The 24,944-nt window shown below is 53.5% G+C and overlaps 4 protein-coding genes across 4 annotated transcripts; 2 read left to right on the top strand and 2 right to left on the bottom strand.

Annotated features, from left to right (window-relative positions):
- Window positions 1–981: 981 nt before the first annotated feature.
- On the bottom strand, window positions 982–9,814 carry MONBRDRAFT_25490 (uncharacterized protein; the record flags this gene model as incomplete). Its single annotated transcript, XM_001745770.1, has 6 exons — window positions 982–1,367; window positions 1,466–1,546; window positions 1,640–1,757; window positions 2,106–9,349; window positions 9,605–9,657; window positions 9,741–9,814. The coding sequence occupies 6 exons, from the start codon at window positions 9,812–9,814 to the stop codon at window positions 982–984; spliced, it is 7,956 nt and encodes a 2,651-aa protein (XP_001745822.1).
- Window positions 9,815–10,654: 840 nt separating this feature from the next.
- On the top strand, window positions 10,655–13,486 carry MONBRDRAFT_37097 (uncharacterized protein; the record flags this gene model as incomplete). Its single annotated transcript, XM_001745907.1, has 4 exons — window positions 10,655–11,035; window positions 11,310–12,134; window positions 12,294–12,385; window positions 12,793–13,486. The coding sequence occupies exons 1-4, from the start codon at window positions 11,015–11,017 to the stop codon at window positions 13,484–13,486; spliced, it is 1,632 nt and encodes a 543-aa protein (XP_001745959.1). The 5' UTR covers window positions 10,655–11,014.
- A 200-nt stretch (window positions 13,487–13,686) lies between these two features.
- On the bottom strand, window positions 13,687–19,263 carry MONBRDRAFT_32448 (uncharacterized protein; the record flags this gene model as incomplete). Its single annotated transcript, XM_001745769.1, has 6 exons — window positions 13,687–15,613; window positions 15,831–16,696; window positions 16,868–16,979; window positions 17,063–17,499; window positions 17,600–18,145; window positions 18,261–19,263. The coding sequence occupies 6 exons, from the start codon at window positions 19,261–19,263 to the stop codon at window positions 13,940–13,942; spliced, it is 4,638 nt and encodes a 1,545-aa protein (XP_001745821.1). The 3' UTR covers window positions 13,687–13,939.
- A 435-nt stretch (window positions 19,264–19,698) lies between these two features.
- On the top strand, window positions 19,699–23,636 carry MONBRDRAFT_25487 (uncharacterized protein; the record flags this gene model as incomplete). Its single annotated transcript, XM_001745906.1, has 16 exons — window positions 19,699–19,776; window positions 19,941–20,279; window positions 20,497–20,628; window positions 20,744–20,853; window positions 20,951–21,095; window positions 21,343–21,450; window positions 21,545–21,589; window positions 21,709–21,801; window positions 21,973–22,113; window positions 22,214–22,281; window positions 22,365–22,500; window positions 22,629–22,693; window positions 22,815–22,975; window positions 23,070–23,138; window positions 23,229–23,316; window positions 23,402–23,636. 16 exons carry the CDS (start codon window positions 19,699–19,701, stop codon window positions 23,634–23,636), a joined length of 2,013 nt encoding a protein of 670 aa, XP_001745958.1.
- Window positions 23,637–24,944: the final 1,308 nt, after the last annotated feature.

Raw genomic sequence — 24,944 nt, 5'->3', positions numbered from 1 at the left:
CCGGATTTGCCCATGAGGTGCAGTTGACTTTTGCCACGCTGGTGCTGCCTTCGGATGAGCTGGCGCGACGCCTGCAGAACCAGACTGCCATCACATCGCTTGGTGACCCTGGTAAGTGCTGCTTTGCTGGCTGCTGATGACTGGCAATGACGATGGCGTTGTTGTTGGCTGTGGCCTGTGTGCTTTTTCTTGCCTGGCGTCGATCGCTGGTTTGTTTCGTGATTTTTCCTTCTCATCGCAAACCCTGTGACTCATTTTGACTTCTTGCTTGTATCTGTCTGTCTATCTGTCCGTCTGTCTATTCATCTAGCTGTTGTGAGTGCGACGATGACGGCGGGTGATGTCGTGACGATCCTCGAGGCTGAGTTGGCGCGTAGTATCATGGAGATCAACGTCAACGGTTACACGTTTGTGGCCGCCTCGGATCCTGAAGTGCGACGCACCCCCTGGGTTGCTCCCACCACGACCACCGCGGCACCGCCCCGTCCCACCGGGCCCAATGGTGGCTCAACGACAGCACCCGGCAACTCGGGTGCGGAAGGATCGCGCAGCTCGAGCTCGAGCTCTGCTGGGCCCATGATTGGCGGCGCTGTGGCCGCCGTGGTCTTGGTGGCCATTGTGATCATCTTTGTTGTTCGTCGTCGACGTAACCCCAAGGCTGCCCAGGCCCCCGATGCTGTAAGTTATGATGCCTTTGTCGTTCTTAGTTTGGGCTTGTTCGATGCATTGTCTCACAGCGTTTTATGTGCTTGCAGAATTTCAAGGGGGATTCAAGCTACCGTACGGGTGTCATTAACCCGCTGTGTAAGTTTTGGCACTCTCCACACCGCCGGTCTTCTCTTTATGCGGCTTCTTGACGAGAGACATGTGTACCATGGCGGGCTCTCATATTTTGCGATTTGCTCTACAGATGGCAACGTTGATACATCAGATCAAGAGGGTGTTTATGGCGAGGTTGGTTTGCCTGCGGATGATGCTGGTTCAGACATCGATCAGGATGGCTTCTACCAAGATGTGGCGCCTACGGACTTTGATGAAGATGACAATATGGACGGCAATGGTGATGGCTACTTGGCCGTTGGCGCCGATGAGGAGCTCGGCGGCATGCAGGGTCTCGATGCAGTTGATGGTGTGGAGGAGGAAGCCGGTTATCTGGATGTACCAGGCGATGCAACGTATGATGATGTTACTTTCCAGGGTGCGCTTGACGACCCTTTTGGTGACGATGGCCTGGATGACGACCTGGATGATGGCCCCGAGGCATACATGGATGTTAACGCTGAGGAAGAAGACCTCAACTTTGATCCTGCTGATGATGTTGGCTACACTGATGTCGCTGGAGCTGATCTTGCTGATGATTTTGATGGCTTTGGCGAGGAAGAAGAGGATGACGAGGTTGACGAGTAACTGTCACCTACATCTGCATCGCTTTCGCCAGAACAATTTTGACCATTTTAAGTCGCACGTGGCTGCCCTTGTAGTGCGGTGTATTTCGTCACATTGGCTTCATGTATGCGAACAACCTTATCCATTTTCATCGGCTCGGCTAAGATTTTGTGTATTTTATCGTGTGGTGTGAAGCGGAGTGCGATCATGATTTCTCTCAACCCAACTGTTTGGGTTGAGAGAAGTTTCGCACCTGTTTTGTGTTTTTTCCTTTTTGGTTTTCGTTGCATCTTCTTCTTTTTTGTTTTGATTTGACTTGTGTAAACCACGAAGGGGTTCTTCGTGGCGGGGTATAGCGTTGAACTAGCTGGCTGCCGTTCAGTGGCTGTTTTCGCACCCCTATGCGTGCTGAAAGTCTTTTATTTCCCTTATGCGCTTCTACTTTTTCTTTTTTTTTTCTGTTCCTTTTAATTTTTTTTTTTTGCTTTTTTTTTTTGCTTTTTGGTGTGGGCACGACTTGATCTCGAAGTTCGTCCTCTTCAATTGATTCTCTTCTGTTCGAATCACGCACACACAACACATACATGTACGTCCACATCGAAAATTTTAACGTGTCCATCGAAAGAACATTTGACAAACATGTGAGCGCTTGCTCGTTTTCGCTTTTTCGGACTTTGACTTTAGTTGTGACTCAAGAAGAGTTGGATGGCTTCCTGTACATTGCCTTCGGGTCCGGCGAAGAGTGCGTCCATGAATTGCATCGAACGGGCATGGCTACCCTCACAAGCCTTCAACTTGTCAAACAACTTATTCAAAGTTTCCTTGTGCAAATTGCGCCGCGCTTGATCAAGCACGTCAGGCACACCCTCATATGCACCCTCCGTCAATGAATTGAGCAAGTCAGAGCCGAGTAGACGCTTCAGATCCGGCAATGATAGGATCAAACGGTAACTTCCTGGGTTGGAGTGACGCGCCGTACGCCCCTGGATTTGGATTTCCTCCGCAATATCTTGTGACAAGAACGTCTGAATCACGTGCACGCCGCCATTGTCGATAATGTTGCGGTCCAATACGACGAAATCCGAGCCACGGCCAAAAGGGGCTGTTGCCAGTGTCACGGTGTCCGCATTGGTAGCCTGGTGGATGCGCTGCGGTATGTCGGCTTGGTCCTTGTCGATGATGTTGATTGTCAGGCCTGCCAGCTGGCTTTTAAACGGGGTGGATGCCATGAACGCTTGCAAGTCCTTTGTATCCTTAAAAAAAGCAATCACAGCGCGACCTTCGGATTGCTTCAAGCACTCCTCCGCGACCTGCTGATGCAAGCGATCAGAGTCTGCAACAATCTGCACACGATCACGCCGCAATTTGTGTTCACCGTACATGCTGGGTAAGGCCGTCGATCGCTGAACATTGAGTTCTCTCTTCAGCACTGTCATGTCGTCGGGCAGTGTTCCCGAAAGGCCACCGACCACATCAAAGTTCTGAATCATCTTGAAAAAGCTGAAGTTGCCTGCATTCGCATGTAAGGCAAATTTCGACTGAATCGTGTTCGGCTCGTCGGCACGGTGTTCTTCGGTCAGATAGGCGTATTGAGTCTCATATCCATAAAAAGTGCTTGTTGAAGGTTGATCGAGCCCAGCGAGATCATATGCGATCCGACCATTTTGAACTGTGTACGGGTGCTCTTCGGCCGCATGTGCCGCCCGGTCTTTCACGAGCTTCTTCAAAGTCGTCATGATGTAGTCATGAACATGAGCGTAGCGTTGCAAGAGACGTTGGGACGCCTCAAGGTTGATCACTTGCTCCAGGGACAGTGTTGCATCTTGCCATAGTGTCCGCAAGATACTCTCAAAGTCTGCGTCCTTCTGTGATGCCAAGGGATTATAAGTCTCAGCTAAGAAGATGGGGGCGAAAAGGACATCAACCTCATCGACCAGCAAGATCTTGGGCCGTGAGGCTTTGGGCTTCTTGCGCTTAGACAGGGTGTTGTCGGCAATCAAACGCTGAACGGCTGTACGCATGCATCCCCGCGCATTCAGCTCCCTTTCAGCCAAGGCCTGCATGGTGCTGTATCGAATGTTGCCATGTACCCCCATGGTCTTGAAAAATGCCTCAAAATCCTTGTAGTCGCGCGAACTCAGGATGTCACTGTAGCACGCACATGATACATCGAAGCCCAACAACGCATAGAGCACGCAAGCAAAGCCCAAAATGATGCTCTTGCCACCGCCAGTTTGCACCTGCACAAAAGCTCCACCAAGCTTGTTTTCCTGGCCGCCCACAAAGGCCTTGATCCACGTGCCGAAACGAGTTAGGGAATCATCGCCGGCACCAAACCCCAAAAGCTCGAGCAGAGCCAAAACTTGCACGACATGAAGCTCCTTGTAAATGCCGTGGTGTGTTCGTGTGGTTTCGGCCAGTTCTGCTAGGCTGGTCAGGCTCCAGATAGCCGACAACAGTGCTAACAGACCGGGCAGTTGTTGTGACATTTTGGAAGGTGTCTGAGCCAGTTTGCGGCAATTGGCTTGCACTTGGGCCACCAGACGTGGTACTTGATTGGGGTTCTTCATGTGACTTTCAAACTCGGAGCGATACGCGCCATAAGCATCGCGTAGACGATTTGCATGAGCAGGCGAAACTTTTGCGGAATTTTCTGGCTTGGTCATCTCCTTCAGAGCCTGGTCAATGCCCATGCCAAGCGTTGCCTCCTGACGCTGTTTGATGCGTGCGGCTTCGAATTGTGGGTGGCCTGCTTTGACCTCTTCTCCATACCTGCCATGTTCTCTCCTAGACAGAAGCTGTCCAAGGCAAAGATCATTGTCACGCTCCTTTCGGCGATTGCCACCGGCCGACTGACGAAGCTCGTGCAGTCGCTTGGTTGTGAGGAGCTTGACTTGATGCTTGATGTGACCAGAGATGCTATTCGAGGCCAGCTCTTGCATGCTGACGAGACACGTTGCCAGCTGCTCTAAATCGTCGACAAATGGTTCGGTTCGCTTGTCGAGCTCAGCCTTCAATGCCTCTTCCTGCATGGTGCCGATGCGCGATGCATCTGAAAACGATGTCAGGTCTGCGGCCAGATCAAACGAGAAGCGCATTTCCTTGTTCAAAGGTCCCCATTTCTTCTCGGCCACGTGACTGGGTACTCGATCGGCGGCAGCTGCGGCAAACTGCATCAAGCTAGTCTCGACATTTTCTTGTGCTTGCTTGAGATCTGCCTCAAGCCAGGGCTGCGGGTCCAAAGCAAGTTTGGTAAGAACACGATGCAACGCGCCAATTGTTTTTGTTGGCCCAGGCGCATGGAGATGACTCTGAACGGCCGCTACCACTTGCTGGCACAGGTCGCTCCAGTGTCGCTGAATCTTTTGCAAAGTGTCGTGAGGGTTGCACATGCGACTGTTCTGAACCACGATGGCAGGAGCTTGTTCTTCGTACATTTTCGCCGCCCGCTGCAGCACCTGCAGTCTTTCCCACAGGGTTTTGGCCTGAAAGCTTGGCTGAGTCAAGTCTGTAAGACTGAGTTGATCCACCCGGTCACTGCCATATTGAAAGGTGGTTGATTTGACTGATTTTTCTGATAGAACCTGAGCGAGCAGAGGCTCAAGGGGGACAGATGCCGCTGGACTCAGTGCTTTGAAGCGGTCAAAGCTGGTCTGAATAGTCTCGCATGCTGCTTCAGCTTCCAAAATGCGCCAATTGACGAAGGAGTCGAAGCACTGCTTCAAATCTGCATGAAGCTGCGAGGCAATGGCGCGCTCTGCTGTGGTCAGGACTTCCCCCAAGATATCTTGCACAAACGTCTCATTGAGCGTCGACTGCGTGAGCCCGGCGTGAAATGCAGTCAGGCCTGCCAAGCGATCCAGGGCGTCAGGAGTGACCTTGACCCCTAACTCATTATGGGATCGTCCTTGCAGAATGTCCTCAATAGCTTTTTGGCAGGTGGTTTTAGCGACGTCAATAAAGGCGTGCATGTGCTCCGGCTTGCTGGTATTAAGCCGTTGGAGCAGGCCATGCGCCACCTGTGGTGTCAAGGCTGGATACCGGCTCTTGTGCAGTATATTTTGCATTGCCTTTTGGAGGCGCTGACGATCTTGACTCAACCGAGATTGCTCAGTCTGAAAGGGTGGCAAAGATTTGCTCTGCAGAGGAAAGTAGAAGCATCGGTTGTAGCGGTCCAGACGGTCCTCGACCACTTTCAAGTTTTGCCTCTCGTGATACAGCGATGCTTGAATAGCCACAAGCTCTTGCTCAGCGGCACTAGACACCCAGTCGCAGACTCTGTTGGCGAGAGCCGGTAGATCAAGCACATGCTGCAACAGCTCGGCGCTTTCATCCCGCGCATTGACAAAGGCTTGTACGACACTAGCCAGCGTAACACCATCGGCTGCAGCGATCAGCTGTCTGACATGTTGTTCCACGTCAGTACTCAATGTGTTGACTTTGTTTTGAATGGTCAAGAAACACGCATTGGCAGCCTCATTGCGGCTCAAACACTCCCACGCCTCGAGGTCAAGATACAGATCGTGAAATGCGGTAAAGCGATACGCAGCAAGAGCTATGCCCAGGCGTCGTGACAAGTCCTCAGCGACCTTCAGCACGATTGCGGCAAAGCCTTCGTCAATCTTTTGCAGGTCGGGCTCGGTAACCTCCCCGTGAAGCACCTCCAGGCTGAAGAAGAAGCGATCCAGCTCGTCCAGTTGGCTCAAAGCGTCCGCACGTGCCTCGGTGGGTGCACGCGCGCGTGTGCAAGTGCGAGCGTGGCGCTTGGCTGCGTTCAAAGCTTCAGATGTCTGCCGCTGCAGCTCACGTTTAGCAAGCCCACAAAGAGTACTGAATGGTGCTCGCCACTCAGGCGTTTGCTGGGCCGCCTGCCGGACTTCGGTCAAAATTCCCTGAACTTGGTCGTAGTCCACGTCCGCCAGACTGCGTGACAATTCATCTTTAACCTTGGTCATAGCTTCTGCATCCATCACTTCGAGGGTGGACAGGATATCGGCTACCTCGGGCAAATGCAACTCAAGGACCACTGTGCTGATAAGCACGTTCTTGACTGTCTGTGCCATTTCCACACCACCGGCACTCATGTGCTCCGTGTATTGGGTCCGCAGCTCTTCGAAGCGGCGTCGCAGATCCTGTTGAGCCTTATTGTAGACGGGGTCCACAATGGATTGAATTTCGTGATCTTGACTCCGCACCAAGCTGGCCAAAAGATCAAGTTCGGCGCCAGCAGTTGCTGGCTGCGGGCTTGCCAATTTTTCACGCACAGCTTCATGTAGCTGCCTCACCAACGCGCGAACGTTGTCGACGATCTGAGCACGGCTGCTTGCCAGGCTTTGCAACAACGCTGCCCATGCTGTGCTGCGCAGCATGGGGTAGCAAGAGCTCAGCTGCTCCACCTGCAGAGTCAAAGACGAGAGCCACTGCAGCGTTTCTTCGCGCACGCCCTCAGTGGTTTGGCTTATGTCAAAGGCACTCAAGCGTGTTTGCACACCACCAAGGTTATTGATAAGCAGAGCCACTTGCTCATCGACAAATTCTTCACCTATCACTTGTTTCACTGGGTGCATGTGCTTCAAGCACTCGAGCTCACGTTCGGGCTGCACAGCGTTGACGTTCATGAGAGACGACGACACATTGACCACTGCTGCACGCAGACACTCACGAAGACCCTCCACCGTCTGTTCGACAACGCTCTGTATGTTTGCGATGGACAAACTGCGGCTGGGCTCGTTTGTTGGATCGCCATTGGCACGGGTGGGCTCGCACAGTAAGCGACCGTCTGCAAGCATCGGGTCGAGCCAACTCCAAAGCTCAAGCTCCCGAATGGCAACAGCCATATCGCGAAACGTTTCTCCGTTTGCTTCGTATTGAAGAATGGTATTGAGCTTGGCCTGGCACATGCTTTGCTTGGTGGCGAGCTGACAGAGCAAACTGTAGGCATGGCGATGCGCATCACGCACCACCTCATTGGACTGAAAGCACATAAGCAGAATCAGAAGCTGGTCGAGTGCTTGTCGGGTTTTCTCGAGGCGGGCCCCGTCTTGGGCTGTGGAGATGGCATTACAGATGCGCTCACGGATGGCTGCTTCAAAACGCGCCAGCTGCTCCCGATACTGTGGACGGTTGGCGCTAGCAGCGTGACATTCTTTGTCAAAGGAGTCGTCCAAGATCCGGAGTAGTTGCATCAGGATGCAAAGATCCCGGCTGGCTTCGGCGTCAACGTGCTCGTGGGCCAAGCAACTCACAATCTCAGCGACATGATCACACACCTTTTCGTAGGCGTGGCTTATCTGCACTTGCTGCTCATTAAACAGGGTTCTGGTTTCCTCGAGCTCAACGAGAGCACTGTAGGCCTGGGCCCGTGAAAGTAGATTGAAAGAATTGCGCAAAGCTTGCCACGATGCATTTGTTGGAGTCTTGTTGGATGTGTCCGCATGGGACAGGCACTCGATGATGCTGTTGCCAATAGCTCGGCTCTCGCGTGCTTGTCGTTGCAGATCCTGTGCAATTGGGTTCCAGAGGGGAGACTCGCAACAAAGAGAGCCCAGATGCTGATCAAAGCGAGTCAAAGTTGTGGCTACTTCAATCGCCTCTGGTCGTGGTGCAAACGACTGCTCTTGGTTGGCCTCCATCGTCTGCGTTGCCAGGGTCGTGCCCCAGTCTTGGGCTTGCTTTAAAAGGTCACTTTTGAGCATTTCCTGGTCCCAAGTGGTAGTCTCTGGCATCGAAAGACCGCAGTATGAGTAGAGACGGGCAAACAAGCCGTGGTCGACTGCTTGATGCTGCCGCAGTTCTTTGTTGTAAGCATCAAGGTGCTGGAGTGCCGCAAAGTGGTCGCGCGAAGCTTCAAAGCTGTTCTGACGCAGCGTGCTCAAAAAGCCTTGCGTGTGGCAGGAAAACATGCCATACAAAGAACCCAAGGCTTTGTCATACAGTGAGGTGATGTAGGCATTGGCCAGCAGGGCACTGAGTCGGCGTAACGTGGACAACATCTTGACACCTGAGGCCCAACTGGGTCGATCAGAATCGTTCAAGCAGTCGTGTAGGCGTTCAAGCACGTTGTTGGCGGCATTTTGCACAGCAGCCAACTTGCCATCTTGTAGGGGTGAACCCAGCGGTATGGATGGGGCCTGACAATCACTGAGACCGTTGATGAGCAAATCGCGAAGATGTTCTGGGGAGGGCTGCTTCAAGTGTGGGCGAAGCAATAGCGCGTTGCCCCAGCGACGCAGCTGAGAAATGATGTGAGCAAGCACATTTTGCTGAAAAACAGACTCGGAAACATCCAGGCGGGTTGCATGTTGATCGAGGTGCTCAATAATGGCCTCTGCATCCGTTTCAGCCTCCAAATGGCTAAAGAGACAAACGAAACCAGGCTGCAAGGCTGCAAAGTCGGGCGAGAGTCGGTTCAGGCTTTGCAGCTGGTTGGCTAGATAGCCAGCGCCGCTCATGCTTTTATAATTAAGCACAAGTACAATGCGTCTGCGCTGTATAGCCTCGAGGAGTTGTCGTAGTAGAATACAGTTGATGAGGCCGAGCGTCTCGTTGCGCGTCTCTGTCCAGCCAGGAGGGTCAATGAAGACTGCATCCTCAAGCATGGCAAGTCGAGGTATCACCGTGTGCGCTTCGGTCCCGTTGCCCACTAGGCCGCGGTATCTCGGTGGGGTGCCGTATTCAAGGTTGAGCTGCTTGCGTCCACCAGCAGTTCGACCCTCCTCAAAGCGAACACCCTCCAACGTCATCATCAAGATTGACTTGCCCACGCCGCTGTCACCCAGCAATAGACAGCCGGGGCGTTTGCCTGCAGCTAGGCCAAAGTCCCTGATCTTCTCAAATTGAGCAGAGGCCCAGGTAAAGCACAAATTGGCCATCACCATCACATTGAGAGTGGCACTGTGTTTGATCGTGTACGTGCCATCAGCATTGATCTGGATTCCTGCGCCTCCACGAGTGATGGGCGACGCTAAGGCAGTACGGGGCGCATCAGATGGCATAGCGGCCGTCATTGGCGTGACTCCTGGACTTGCGTCACTTTGTGCCAAAGAGCCATGTTCGATGCCTGCGCTGGAGGCTAAAAACGAGCATGCACGACCGAGCACACAACGATGGAGCAGCATACTGAGTGAGAAGTGCAGTTTGATCAATCTCGCAGAAGTTAATGGAAAAACTTCACCATAATTTTTTTTTTTTTTTAATTTACAGAGACACATGAACATACCATCGCTGGGATCGACAATAGACCAGCCAGACGACATGGCCGAGGCAGCATCTCTAGCAAGACGTGTCAGTGAAACAGGATGAGCAACCGTGCACGCGGACACAAAAGCACGCGGGGTTAGTCTCCCAAAACATACTGAATGCGCTCTTCCAGCAGTTCATCAAAGATAGTCATGTCTGCGCCTTGCTCAATGTTGTTGCAGGCGGCCATGCCGATGATGCTTTGCAACAAAAGGCGTCAGCAGGGCCGCGTGGTCGTATGTTTTGCCAAGTCAACAAGTTTCAGTGTGTAGTGGCAGAGCTTCCTACTAGTTGTCCAGTCCAGACAACTAGGTAGAAAATGCAACTCGATCGATAATTCTTCTCCAAGAAGTCTCATGATCCGGGTGGCGTCAGCGCTATACGGTGTCATGATATTGGGCGTCTGCTTGCATCGAATGACGCCATTTCATCGCAAGCATTTTCATCTTAATGCTTGCTTGTGCATGAAATGTGTATTGTTAAAGCATGTTTTTTGTCCTTCCAATCAACCCCCTCCTTAGCTTGGCATTGACGCGTCTTTGAAGTGGACGCCGCTGGTGTCTGCACCCATCGCTTGTCATGACTGTTTGTTGCCTTGTCGATATCGGAGTCCGCTGGTTTTGTACAATCACTCTTGCCCACTTTGACACTTTGACGGAGAGCCCCCCCATCTTCCACGCCGCGTCACACCTGCTTTTCATCGAAAACCGCAAATCGCTCAACCCACTGCATTTACCACTCCATCAGTGCCAATAGCTAGCTGAGCTACGACTGCAGTGCCTTCCACCACCCGCGAACCTGTGACTCGACTCGGACTCGACATGAGGGCTCGAGACTCCATACGAACAATGTTAAAAATGAAGAATCACATTATACTTACCGCGCCACAAAAAATGGTCTGACAAATGAAGGTCCATAGTGTCATGTTCTTCACACTATCGCATCAAGAGCAACGGGCGGCGGCGACGGCGGAGCAGGTGGAGCCATTTTTGTATGTGCGCGCGCGCGCGAGTGTGCGTCTGAGTGTGTACGACGACTGAAAGACTCAAAGAACCGGTGGCAGGTCTGACAGACGGGGGTTACATGCCAAATTAACTGGGTATAACGAGCTTGACAGTCCAAGCCCCTTTCTCTGACCAACTTGGGCTCAAATTTGCTTGTGCCGCAAACGTCGAGGAGTGAGACATTGCAAGTGCCTGTCCCTGTGAGACGCGCGGCGGAGAGGACGACAGGGTTTTGGGCCCTGCGCTTTGCCCTGTCTGGGCATTGTGCATTTGTGAGATGTGCTTGACTTTGGAATGCTAAGATAGCCAGTGGTCAAAACGCCGCCACCACGGTCAGGCCTAGCGATAGCAGCTGAGCTCAACGCACACAGCGCTCGCCCCACAACATGGCTGGACTGGTGATGCAGGTGGGAATCGTGTGTTTTGAACTTGCACCGCGCATGCCTCTTGACATTGCAACAAGCAACCGCCCTCTAATACCATGCACGCCGCCTTTGCATACACTACATGACGCTATTGTAGAATAGCCCGCTGGCCGCCTATCTACAAGGTTGTTTTGCACCCCGTCTTGTACTCAATCTTGTCTCCTAAAATGTGCGATTCCCAACCTGACACCATGTTCTGTGTGACCTAGACGTGGATGCACAAAATTTTGCATCCGAAACTGCTTTTGTCCAGCAGCATGTCAAGGCACCTGTGCCACAAACATGGCCACGCTGGCAGCAAACAATACACTGGTTACAAGGCTGGATCAAGCGATTTCGACCTGCAGGCCAGCAAGAGCTGGAGCAGTTGCGGCGCATTGAGTTGGCGCGCGAGATTCTGGCGTGTCCATTGCTCCTAGAGCACGATGCCCTCTTCATCCTCGATCAGTATGATGTGCAAGCTCTGGAACGCCAGGCTACATGGCAAGCCTTGCGCTGGCAATTAATCTTCGGGACGGCTACCTCCTGCTGGCTCGCCTGGCATCTAGCCAAAATGTTTGACCTATCGGGTCTGGTAGATCGCGCCACTACGGTGGTGATTGCAGCGCTATGCCCCTCTTGGATGCGCGAGGCGTTTTGGCAGTTTCAGAGCACCACCCAGAGCATGCAGATGACCGTCCAAGAAACTGTTCAAGAGAGTGATCTCCTTGGCTTTGTCGCAGAGTTTTTTGAGGATGAAACTGATGCCAGCCCCATGCTGTCCATTTCTTGGAAGGACGCTTGTATGGGCTTGATCTCCATGGCCTCGACCGCATACTTGACAGCCTCAGCTGCGCATTGGAACTTTTGGCGAAAGCACTATCACCAGGTCACAAAGAGCCTCACCAGCATCGAAGCACAGGAAGCGCGCTTGTCCGAGAGTCTCAGCCTGATACGACGTTTGGAAGTCATGGCACAGCGGTGGGGAACAGGCTTGCCCACCAACGTTGAGTCCAGGCACGAGATTGCCCGGCCCTTGCGCATTGCCATCGATTTTGCGGGTAGCGAAGGATTGTTGGCTGTGCAGGAGAATCTCGTGCAGGTGATAGCTGAGGCAGACGATCCAACTTTGTCGGACCCCTTACTAGCCTGGCCCAGCTCGCATCCAGGTTTGCTTTTAGCTTGGCAGAAAAAAATCAAAACCAACAGGGCTGCCAATTCTTGACTTGTTCACGCCAAGCCTCCACGCATGCATATACAGGCACCTGGACACAAGAGTTTTGGAGCCCGGCCGCCGCCGCGCTCGCTGCACGAGCGCGCGAAACGAATCAATGGTCACTGGACCACCTGCAAGTACGTACGCCAACCTTTCCCTGCCCTGCCATGTTGGCAATGAAGAGCTCGCTCACTTTGAACAATGGGCCACCATACCAGCACATTCATCAACAAGGCTTGATTAGCACATCAGGGTTCCTCCGGTATGTCTCTTAAAAAGCTTTCTGGATTCCGCTCGCGTGTTGCCCAAATAGGCCACAAATATTGTCCCGACAGGGCTCATCAGAGCTGTGCCTCATCATCTCTCTAATCACGTGTGGATGTAGCACTGTGGCCATGTTATTGTTGGGCGGCCGCTGTACGGCAGTCACGCTAAAGACGGCGCTAGAATCACTCCCACGAGTGGCTGAAAGGATGGAGCGCACGCATTCCTTGTTAACAGCAGCACAGACGCATCAATTAAGTGTGACCCACATGTTGGATAGCGCCGCCAGCGCCTCAGCATTACAATGTCTCGAAATTATGCGCACGTCTTCGCAACGGACGATTGAAGCATTGCCTCCACCGGCACAAGGTGCCTTTGCCACCGGAGCAGCCAGCCTCTTTGATGTTGATGCCACACGCCGACATGTAGATGTTTCCCTGCGCCATGAGGCCCAGGCTTTGTATGATGAGCTGTTGGCATGGTCGTCAGAGTCTTCTGCCTGTGTGCGCTTGGCATTCGCTCGTGCTCAACAAGAGCGACTCGAATTACTCGCATCGCAGCTTAGCACGGCCAGTGATGTGCTGCGCGCGTGCGGGGTCTGGGTTCGCACAAACCTTAGTGCACCTGCCACTGATCAAGCAAACGCATCTGACACGGTCGACACCGCCGCCATGACTGCATTGGAGGATGTGCCTGTATACGGGGAGATGGATGCTGAACCAGAAGATGTCCTGCAACAGCGAGCACAGCCTGCTGCAACCTTTACCGCTACCTTGGCGCCAGAAGTGGACAGTGCAGATGAAGAGGATTTACCAGACGAGGAACGCAAGCGCCGATGGAAAATTCAGCTGCAGCAGCGCAAAGCTGAGCTGGCCCGATCCAAGCGTGCTGAAGAAACAGCGCGTGCCCAGGCAGCCAAGGCTAAGGTTATGTTGCATGAATTGCAGACCGCCATCTCGACTATCCGGCGGTAAAGGCTCGGTGCGCTCCAAAGAAAAGTACTACTCTCACAAAAAAAATTGAACGCTCACAAAAAGTTGACACGTGCATATCAACTGAAAATGAACGTTTGCAAACACTGTCGGAGCATGCATCCGAATTTGAGGCAAAGGCCCAACAAGCAGTCCATACAAGCGGCCTCAACATGAGGATGCTAATTTGTCCAAGTTTTGTTCAACATTTTTAACTCGATTTTAAATCTGTAGCATTGAAGCCATGTGACAATTGCTACTACTAAAAAAGCATTCAACTAAGAGAGAAAGAGAGAGAACAACCGCTAAAAGTCGCATACCTAGCTTCAAACGTCTAAAAAGGAAGGAAATATAAACATGTCCCCGTTACCAGGACGCGTAACAGCCTAAGAATTTCGAGCACGTAAAAGTCACACGCAAGCCCCAGGTAAAGCCAAACTCTTTTCTGATGCACCACTAGACCATGCTCACAACAGCAGAGAGGGGCGATCGACTATGAGCATCATCCTCTGCCCCTGTGCCCCTGTCCCGTGCACTAGGATTGGCACCATCGCTAGTCTCCTCGTTGAGCATGTCACCATCATCGAGGTTAAAGACAAAAACTGACGCGTCGCTTGTTTGGCCCTCTGACGCACGCTTCTGCACCTGCTCCACTTGGGTAGAATGACGCGCCGAGTTTGATGAGTCCGTCACAGCCTCGGAAATGGCCTCCAGCTCTGGCTCATCTTTTGCTTTGCGTGCCGATGCAACGACTGCTGAAGGCCGGGCTACAGCAGAAGAATCTGCTGATTGGGATGTGGAAAAGGATTCCGCGTGCGGCTGCTTGGACGAATCATCCACCGCCGCTGGTGTTGGGGGGTCAAAGAGAGACATGAGGGGTGACACCGTGCTGTTGTTGTTCACGCTTCCGATAGTTTTCGTTGACAGGGCGCTTGGCCGTTTCCCTGACGGCGCTGCCACGCTCGCACGAGGGTCGGCATCTGGCAAAATATCTGGACCGACGGAAAGCCCATCCCCATCAACAAAAACTTGTTGGCCGTGCTGCTCGGTCCCAACTGCCGCATCGGCTGTTTCCGATTGCTCGGGCTCGACGGGAGGAGGGTTATCTTGGGCCGGCTTGCGCCGTGAGAGATCGCGCACAGCCCGCACGATGCACGACTTGGTAATGATACCGATGAGCTTGCCAAACTCTGTCACGCACGCATATTGAGCATGTAGACCATAAAGCGTGTTCAACACTTCGGACACGGGATGGTGGCCAATACATTGAAAGGGGGCGGGATTGATCTCAAAGATGTCGAGCGATAAAAGGTCCAAGCGACATAGCTCCAGCTGCCGTAAAAATTGCCGGCCATGGTCTGGGTTGGCAAAGTAGGCCATTTGCAGTTCGCGATAATTGCGAACAGTCTTGGCCGAGGCCAAGCCCCGCTTGGTACCCAGATTTCTGGTTAACGTGGCTGCGGGGCTCTCGTTCAGGCGGCGGCGTAGAGCAGTCTTGGTTAACGTGCCCATGCTCCGACTCAGAGTGTTCTCGCGAGAGCGACCAATGGTGGAGTGATTGCTTAAATCGGAGCCAGTAACTGTTTTGTTTCGCCGAGCGTGTGCCTTCAGCTGCACCTCAATGGCCGAGTCCATGGTGGACGTGGTAGAGGGGTCGCCCGGCCGAGGTGCTGAATCGGCCTCAATCTGGTTCTGGAAGTCGATGCGCTGACGCTCTTGGTAGCGAATCGTGCCTCGACTCAGCTGGTGCCGCGCGATGGTGCCCAGTAGAAGCATGTTGTCGAGGGTATCGACAATGATAACCAGTTCCTCAAAGTCTTCATAAGGGGTTTGTAAGATTTCGTTGATCTGGCCTAACGTGCATATGCGGGGAAGCACGGGCAAGATGACCGGCTTGCCAGTCTCTGGGTGATCAAAGCGCAGCTGATTGAAGGGAATCATGACTTCGTCCGCAGTCAAGTGATAGGCAGCATCCGTCTTGATCGTGGGTAGGTAATCCCACTTGCCGTGGATCAACATCGAGTCATAACTGGAAGGACTGAGCCGATCACCAATGGCAATGGCCAACAAAACCACCAAGACAACTGGCACTATATAAGCCACCGATCCCACGCTCTCGCTCACAATAATCTGCAAACAAACAGACAAGGGGAAAAGAAGATGAGGAATTCGCATTTAAAAAAAAAAAAAAAAAAAAAAAAAAACTCAAAAAGAAACGTGGTGCGCCGAGGCCCCAAGCATCGCTCTCCTTGCCAAAAACCAGCAACTTTCACGCCTGAACCTGGTGGATGAAAGAAGAAAGGCTGGGCCAAATAAAAACCACACATGCTCAGACCGTGCGACTTACGGCAGTAGAGACGGTTCGAGTAACACCGGCCCCCATTGCTGCTGCACCAACAATAGCATAGCCCGCTGGTGTCACGTGAAGTCCCGGAAACCAGACAGCCATGAGCTCGCCCACGCAGCGGCCCCACGCAGCTCCTGCCACAAGACAGGGAAGAAACAGTCCGACTGGAAGAAAGAGGGTGGTGGACATGACGCTAAGGCAATAGATGACTAGGCCGATGACAAGCAGGGTCACTTCGGTGGAGTAGATATTGCCGTAGTCCTGCCCATTGGGTGATGAACCAAGTGTCTGGTTGGTCACCAAATCCTCCAAGGTATCACGCAGCGGATTTTGCAAGTAGTCACCCGTCACAAAGGTCAGCACGCCCGTTAGCACGGCCACGAGAAGGGCAATGGTGTCGATGAAGATGGGCTTTTTGATGGTGAGAAACTGGAAGCGCGGGCTTTTGCGCATGCGCAAGAAAACGGACTGGATGTGGACAAAGAGCGCGCCGAGGAGAGCGCCCCCAATGCCGATAATCGTGAAAGCGACCAGCTCAGCGCGATCAAACCCGTTGAGCTTGAGCTCAGTGCCGATGTAGTGGAAGTGATCACCCGTCACGAGGTAAACAAATACTGCGCCCGCCGCTGAGGCAAAGAAGCCCTTCCAGAAATTCTCGACTTGGTAGGATACGGAAGTACTCTCGACGCTGAAGAGCAACCCACCCACTGGAGCACGCACGGATGACGAAACGCCCACGGCAGCCGCTGAAGAGCAGAGCTGGTGCACAATGGGTAGGTTATCTCGTAAATCATCAAAAGCCGGGATGTAGGTCACCATCAGCAAGGCAATAATGGCGGCAATATGAACAAAAGGCCCTTCTTTGCCTAAATGTGAGTGAATTGGTGAGAGGATAGGAAGTGAATGAGTCTTCTTTGGTTCGGAGGCACAACTTGGGCGTCACCGCTCGCCTTGCTTTGAGACTTGTCTTAATAACCAGACGAAAGAAGTTTTTTGTTGGAACGCGCCAAATTGAGATGGGCCACGGCAAGACGCACCGACAAAAAGCCCTGAACCCAAGCCCAGAGTCAAGCCAATGCTCTTGGCAATCAAGGTTCGCACCGTGAATTCGCCCTGCATCTTGGCCCCCGACAGGAACACACGCAGTTGCTGATTTCCAACGGAGGGGGCCGGTGAGGAAGACGGATGGGAGCACGCGTATTGATTAGCCATCCATGTTCGGAAAGACGTACCGGGATACCACTGCCTCGCGCGGCTGGAGACACGTAAAATGTTACCATGGTTGCAGCAACGGCCAATCCGACAGTTGAGAGCATCCAGTAGCCAAATTGAGCCGAATAGCTGAGTTGTGTACTGGTGGCGATTCGCCCACGCAGGTTGACGAGGTGCGAGCCGACCAGCTCGATGACGTAATCAATAATGGCAGCTAGCGCACCCAAAATGAGCAGAAAACTAATGGTACCCAACCGAAACTTGCTGCGCGTGAGCTCTTGTTCGAGGTCGCTCATGCCGGGCGGAGAGCGGCCGAGGCCCAGGTCGGGGTTGAAGGGCAAATGTGCTTCGCTCTGATAGCCGGCGGTGTGGTGTTGGTCTGATTTCACATGGCGGCGATGCACGCGGTTATGCAGAATTGTCTCCAAATTTCGACGACGACTGCTACTGAGCCGATCTGCGTGAACGAAGAGGGAACAACAAGTCAGTCGATCAGATGAGCTGAGCCCATTGAGCGAGTCGCGTGAATGACCACACGGCTTGAGGCAGTGACAAACCGGGGTGGGAGGTTGCGTTCCGTTTGGTCACGCGATGCAAATCTTGGGTGATGCTGGCACGAGCAGAGGCATCGCTGTGCAGATCCGCTCGTCGAGTGGCATCGGGCAATGAGGAGAGGCAAACCTCATCCAGACCCTGGTTGATGCGGCGCCGTTGACTTGGGGAGCGGGTTGCAGTCGTACTCTTGGAGGAGGGCCTCGGAACTGAGATGTGACCCTCATGATTCCCTTCTGTTTGGTTGCGCTCGGCATCAAAGCGCACAGTTTTGCGACTGTGGTTAACGGACTGGCTGGCATCTGCTACAACACGGGCATCGCTGGCCTGGTCGGTGTGTGAAGTGAGTTCCTCATTGTCGTGAGCAACGGACATGTCATCGCCACTGCTGGGCGGTGCAAATAGATTGATGAGGTTTTGCGCGTGCTCGGAGAGGGCCTCGGATTCCTCTTCAGGGGCAGAATTATGAACCGTGGGCCGCCTTTGCTGCAGATAACGAAGGGTAAGGCCGTTGTCATCGTCATTGGCATCCGACGTCGGGGCATCAGAGGCTACCGTGATGATGTATGAAATCGGACAGAAACTAGAGTTAGGTTTGATTTCAGACACGAGGCCCTTTGCGAGGGTGAGAATGGAACGATGGCAAGTCAAGGAGTAAGAGCATACCGGCATCGGAGTCGGGGTCCGATTCTAAGTTGGAGCCGCGATTCAGGCGCTCATTCGATTCTGACACGTGGGTGTTCAAGATGCGGAAGCGGCTTCGGCGTGGGGCTTCCTCATTGGCGCTGGCGTCTTCACTCTCTTGTACGACAATGGGCGAGCATGGTGGCGTGACAGGGACGGCCAATGACTCGGCAGACGCCATCAAAGCAGGATCAACCTCCGGCAAGGCGGAGGCCGACGCCGACGCCGACGCCGACGCAGGGCTAGTTTGAAGTGATGGCGAGGTCGGATGGGGAGCGGCAGTGGGGTTGTCAACTTTATCGCCTTGCACCTCCTGGGAATGTGACTCGTGATCCTCGGGTGGTGTTGGATCGGTGCGCTCGTCGGTGCGTTTGATTTGGAAACGACCCTTGACCGTGTGAGAGGAGGGTGTGACGTGGTGGCGGTGGCCGGGATTATGAACGTGGTGCGGGTGCGGGTGGGAATGGTAGTGGTGTGAATGAGACGCATGAGGCGGCCCATGATGAACGGTGCTAAAGTCAGTAAGGCTGGCATTGCGCGAGGGTCCACGTGAGCTGGCACGGGAGGAGTGACGGCCGCTTTCTCGTCGGTGACGAGCGCTGCTCTCGGCGTTTTTGAGAGAGTTGTGGGAGTGGTGGCGCCGGTGGAGCTGGCGCTCAGCAGAGTGAACGGAGGAGGAGCGAAGGTGAAGCGGAGAGTCGGGCTCGGAGTCTGAGACAGCCTGAGCCCCAGCCTCAGCCTCAGCTTCAGCTTCAGGCCCAGCCTCAAAGGCTGCGAGCGAGGGCGGACGATGTAGGTCCCTGCGTGCTTGCAGCGGCGCAGGTTGTGGCGGCGGCGCACTGGGCTGTGTTGTCTGAACTGACACACCCTCGGCCTCGTCAATGTCGTTGAGGGAGGTTGGAGGAAAGGACGCCTCACTAGTCACGTTGTCTGGGCTTGGCAAAGGAGGCTCGGCTTGATTGGAGCCCTTTGTAGATGACTCCATCTCAGCGAACGTTACGGTAGAGTCAGCCAGGGCTACTTGAAGACGTGGGCCTGCGTTGAGGTTAGCCCGAACGAGGCAACGCAGTCACCATTGTGCGGCAGCAAAGACACAACGCAAAAAGGAGAAGATGAGTGGAGGTGAAAAGATCGTTCGGGGCTTGTTTTGCTGTTGGTGACTTTGAGGAAACGCAAGGACGTCCCAAGTGGATTGGCGCAAGAAAGCAATGGGCGGCGAGTCGATGCAAAGCTGTAAACACCGTACCATGGGAGCATGGCTGTTCACAGCCTGGCGCGCCTGCTGCTTGCTTTGCTGTAACAATACCCCTGTTGCAGCAACCGATAAAATGGATGACTTGGCTGGCAGCAGCGTGTGGACTTGAACCAAAATCTGCAGCGGCCACGGGCCAAGAGCACAAGAGCACAAGTGCACCGTTTAATGAGTGAGGTGATGACAGGCGCCTCGTTTATGTGGTGCACATACGCTGTGTGCATGCATGTGTTTGCGTATGCGTGGGTGTGCATGTGTGTGAGAAAAAGACGACACACTCGAGCACACACGCGTTGTGCTTGCGCGACACCATCCACCACAACGTCACCAACAACATGAGGACAAAAAGAAAAGGAGCCGGGTGGACAACAGCAAATGATGGTGTCCACGGAGAAGAGCGCTCGTCGTAGAAACTGAACAAAGGTCTGCCAGCGCCGCCACAGCCACCTGCCCTCAATCAGGAAAAAGAGCTTACAACACACAAGAGAGTTTTTGTGTGTGTGTGTGTGTGTGTGTGTGTGTGTGTGTGTGTGTGTGTGTGTGTGTGTGTGTGTGTGTGTGTGTGTGTGTGTGTGTGTGTGTGTGTGTGTGTGTGTGTGTGTGTGTGTGTGTGTGTGTGTGTGTGTGTGTGTGTGTGTGTGTGTGTGTGTGTGTGTGTGTGTGTGTGTGTGTGTGTGTGTGTGTGTGTGGTGTGTGTGTGTGTGTGTGTGTGTGTAAAGAGAAAGACAGAGACCAAGACAGGCAGACAAGTAGGCAGGCAGAGACACAGAGCGACAGCCGCGCACAGAGACGGAGACAGACAGATATACCGCACACAAGTGAGAGCAAGAAGGAGACAGGCAGACAGAGAGACAGAGAGACAGAGAGTCAGAGAAAGACACACAGAGAGATAGAGAAAGTGTTGACACTTTTGAGCAGCAACTCTCTTTTCTCTCCTTGAACGCGCTTGTTTTGCTGATTGAGCAGAGAGAGGGGGAGAGTTGTACCCAGCAGCTGTGTCTGTTGGCTGGCACGCATCGCCGACCCGGCAGGTCGCACATGTCCACACTGCACCGCATGTTCACTGTCTCAAATAAATCATCCAACAACAACCAAAAGGTGTGCGGAAAATACTCGCAAGCCGACTCGCGTTGACCAAAGTCACTTACTCACTTGGTCCAGTCCCACACAGGAGTAACCTGCCCGCCTTGTCACGTTCTCGAGCAGCTGCCAGTCATCCAGCCTTCACACCCGCACCACAACAGTGCCACAAATCACACCAGCCCACAGCCACAGCCACAGCCGACCGGAACAAGTGAAGGGGCTGTGTATATGTGTGTGTGGGTGCGTGTGTGCAGTTGGAACGTTGAATGTGTGTGTGTGTGTGTGTGTGTGTGTGTGTGTGTGTGTGTGTGTGTGTGTGTGTGTGTGGGCGAACAAGCGAGCGAGCGAGTTGTAAAATGCGTAGTGTGTGTGTGTGTGTGTGTCTCTCTCTCTCTCTCTCTCTCTCTCTCTCGCTCTCTCTCTCTCTTTTTCTAGCTGTTACGATGTCAGATTCTATTGTCAGACGATATTTAAAGTGTGGTGTACGTCAGAGTTTCTCTTAGGTCTTGGTGAGCAGGACGAAGGGGGGCGGATGCGCTGCCGCTGCCGCTGCCGCTGCCGCTGGACGGCAGCGATGAGGGGGGAGCGCTTGGTCGAGGGCGTTGGAGCTTTGGGGGTGTCTTTCAGCTTGGATGCTCGGTTGTGGGGTGTTGCTGGCTTTGTTTTTTGTTTTGTTTTTTTGATGGGATGTACTGTCGGTTGCTGTATGTTGTGCTGTTTGGTCAATAGGATCGAAACCAGGGCGGAATGGCGGCAGTTCAAGGACGTGGGCGCAGCGACTTTGTGCGCCAGCTCTGCGCTGCGCGTGGAACTGATCCCGGCATCAGCCCACACCAGGTCGGCCCCTATGAGGCCAACCGTGTAATGCCCTTTGCAGCTACCCTCACTCAGAGAATGGTTTCTCTTCCTCGTTCGCTCAAACCCTTTGCAGAACCCTGTGCGTGTGGCCAATAACGTCATCAAAACACTGCAAACGGTCGGTTCCCGCTTTTCTTCGTTCTCCTGCTCCGCTTGTATGATTGGAAGGACGTCTCCAGGTTTTGACCCTCGGTCCCCTTGCTGCTGTTTGATGATATCCATGCCGACATGCCACAGACATCAGATGCTCTGCTGCTAACGGACCGTACTCTGCCCATCAGCCGCCTGTCACTTTTGGGCAGCATCGACGCCATCATCGGCAAGACCAAGGTAACCATGCATCAAGCGTGCCGCTTAAGCCTGTCTTCCCCGCCCTCTTCCTCTAAGCTTTCAAGCAAACGCGCATGTTGACCATGGCTCATCCCACCTGCCCGGTCCTTCTCTATTCCGTGCCAACTCGGCGTGGGAATCGGCCCCACTGTACCTCGCCCTTTGCCTTAGCTCATCACTGTTAGCGTCGGACAGATTGAAGGTCAATTGCAGTCACCCGACATTGATACCGCTGCACTGGTGGGCCGATTAGCTGGCATTGCTGAAGCTGGTGTTTTGATTGCCGAGTCCGTGGCTCAGCTTCTCTTTATGGTCCGTGCCTCCCGCCATCAACATGCACGGGCACATGACCATAGCACGAATGTGTCCCCCTGACTCTCACATCTGACCTTACCTCACCATTCTGAGATAGATGGGCATTCAAACCAATGACTGCCGTCCCCCCGTCCCTGCCATCATCGACACCTACCCTTTGATTCGGTGAGGCACTTGCCCCGCTCCGTGCCATGGCTTTTAGCACCTTTCTCACGTCACGAGCCCTGCCCATACGCACCCAAACACAGCGGCCGACTTGCCATTGAACTGGCCCTGCGCGTTTTTGAAATGCCCCTGCTGGCCGAGCAAAGCACTGTGGCTCTCGATGAAATGCTCAACATTGCCTCTGTCATGGCCACCCAACTTGAAGCCGTCCAAGATGCGGTATGCCTTTGCTCGCTGCTAGTGCCTGCGCAATCTAAACGAAGGGATGCTTGGGGCATGGAGCTTTGCCCCCTCCAGTTGCACGCCCTGAATTTGTTCTCGTTTGTTTTTGCATCTGTGCCTTGCAGTGCATCGAAGCACAAGGCCGAGCGCGCCCGGGCTGGCCCAAGGACCAGCTTGTGGCCTGCACACGGTCTGTTTATACTCCCAGAGCGCATCAAAGCCAGAACCCGTGCATCTTCCCATCACCCACCGCTGCCCTTCTGTTGCCGTTGAACAGACTGACCCATAAATGTGCTTTTTCCTATGATTAGAGCCATCAGTGGGTCCGTAGCGGCCTTTGTAGCTTGCACCAAAGAATACGCCCGCGAACCCACAGATGCCAAGCTTCGATGCCTACAAGCCTTTGCTCCGGGTGTTGCTGCTGCCTTCTCGGGCGTGGAGCAGTTTGCAACTGCCGAGTCCAGCTTTGAAGGTTTGTTCAAACCGCAACCTTGCGCCATGCTTGGCTTCGACTGTCGAGTGGCTGACCGAATCTGCGCTTTTGCGATGAATGCACTTTGTCCTAGGTCGAGCCGCCTACATCAACAATGCCGCGCGCCAAGCCGCCAAAAAATTGCGGGCACCAGCTGTCACTGGTAGGCTCTGGCGTCCTGCTTTGCTGCATCCGTTCGACGCGTGCTTTCTCATTGTGCTCGACCGACTTGTCGGTCTGTCCCGCATCGCAGTAATGAGCAGCACTATTCTGTGTGTCAAGACCATCAAGGACGTGCTCAAACAACCAACATCATCCGTTTTTCGCCAGCGCCTTTCCACGTCCGTCTGCCTTGGCCTCGCATTAGCAAACATGTGGAACAGCCTGATTCAACCTCGCCACGCCCCGTACCTTGGTTTTTTCTAGATATGCGGCCTCCATGGAGGACTCGCTGGGCATGTTGTGTGATGCCGTGCGAGAATTAGCCACCCTTGACATCCTTTTGGACGCGCCCGTTGTCAAACTCGAAGGGCTTGTCGTCACACAGGGCACGTCCTCTGCCCTTACCGCATCTGAAGTTGGCGATGACGACGATGATGACGATGATGATGACGACGACGACGATGATGATGATGATGACGCCTCCCCGGCCGACGAATGATTTTCCTATATCTAACGTGTCCTTTTAATTGTAGACAACTTCCCGGCCGTCGTCTGCCAATCAATTGTATACCATACCTTCCTCAATTCGTTCCACGGTCGCGACAACAGCAGAGTTGAAAAGACAAGCGTGCTGAAAAATCACGCTGTTCATAGAGTGTCGGTGAGAAGTGCAGCCCCGGCACGGTGTGCTATTCGGAAACTCAACGTTAAATAGCAGTCCGTAGGGGTGAACACGATGGGCGCAAGCTTGAGAGGGGTTCGAAACTTGCTTTGCCTCAAATCAAGTTTTAGGCAAATTTGCTTGATGATATTTTTAATGAATTTCAACCCATATGGCGGTCGGGACGTGGTGAAAAAAGCAGTCATCGCAGAGCAAACGTAGAGCATGAACAATGCCGTCAACTCATTCCCCACGGCGATACCGCAGTGACTGGCCTTCTTCTTGACTCGTGTGCGTGGCCCCCATCTTGAAGAATCTGCATGCTGACAACCGTGTGTGATCGCTGGGCTCTGTGGGGCACGTAGGCGGAATCACGCCCACGAATAGTCATCGTCAGCGTGTTGGGGACCGCCCCGGGCTTGCATCAAAACTCGTGCCAACGGAGCACGTTTACCACCACTGAAGCAATGGACGTCTGCCCTGGGTGATGGAAGGGCAGGTAGAGCCTCAACGCAGCTCACAGCATGTAGCTCACCGTCGACGAAGGAATGAACAAGAAGCGTGACCGGCACCACATCACCCGGCAAGCGTCCCCCAGCCTGACCGACCAGTAACACGGAAGCGCTCAGCAGTGACGTCGCAAGTATCTCGCGCGTTTTCCCATAAGAATTTCCCACATCAAAATAGTATGACAAATATAAATACTTGGCTTTATATACAAATTTATGCTCGGCACTGTCAGCACAGTTAACCAAAGGTCACGAGTTCAATTCTCGTAGGTGCCTCATAACCACTGCTTGGAACCCTTCAACCGGTTCTCGGCGCCTTAGCTCAGTGGTAGAGCGTTGGTCTAGTAAGCTTTCTTTTTGCCCTTTTTTGCATCTCCAGCAGCGCAAAGTATTGTTGGTTTCTGGCAGCGATTGTTTTTTTTCTACTTGCTCGATTGACTGCGCGCTTCCCTCTGCTGTTGTGTACTTTTAGTGGACCCGTGCTTGACACTAATCAACACAAGAAGCAGAAACGGAAAACAGAAAAAAAAAAGCGATCAAAGTGATGCAAGTGGAAGGAAGGTGGGTGACGGATAGGAGACGGCCGGGTGCTGACGCCCTGAATAGGCGCGTGTACCTTGCCTCCCCTTCCGTTGCC

This window comes from Monosiga brevicollis, genomic scaffold, assembly GCF_000002865.3.
Source record: "Monosiga brevicollis MX1 MONBRscaffold_10 genomic scaffold, whole genome shotgun sequence".
Classification (NCBI taxonomy): Eukaryota; class Choanoflagellata; order Craspedida; family Salpingoecidae; genus Monosiga; species Monosiga brevicollis.
This window is presented reverse-complemented; position numbering and strand designations above follow the sequence as displayed.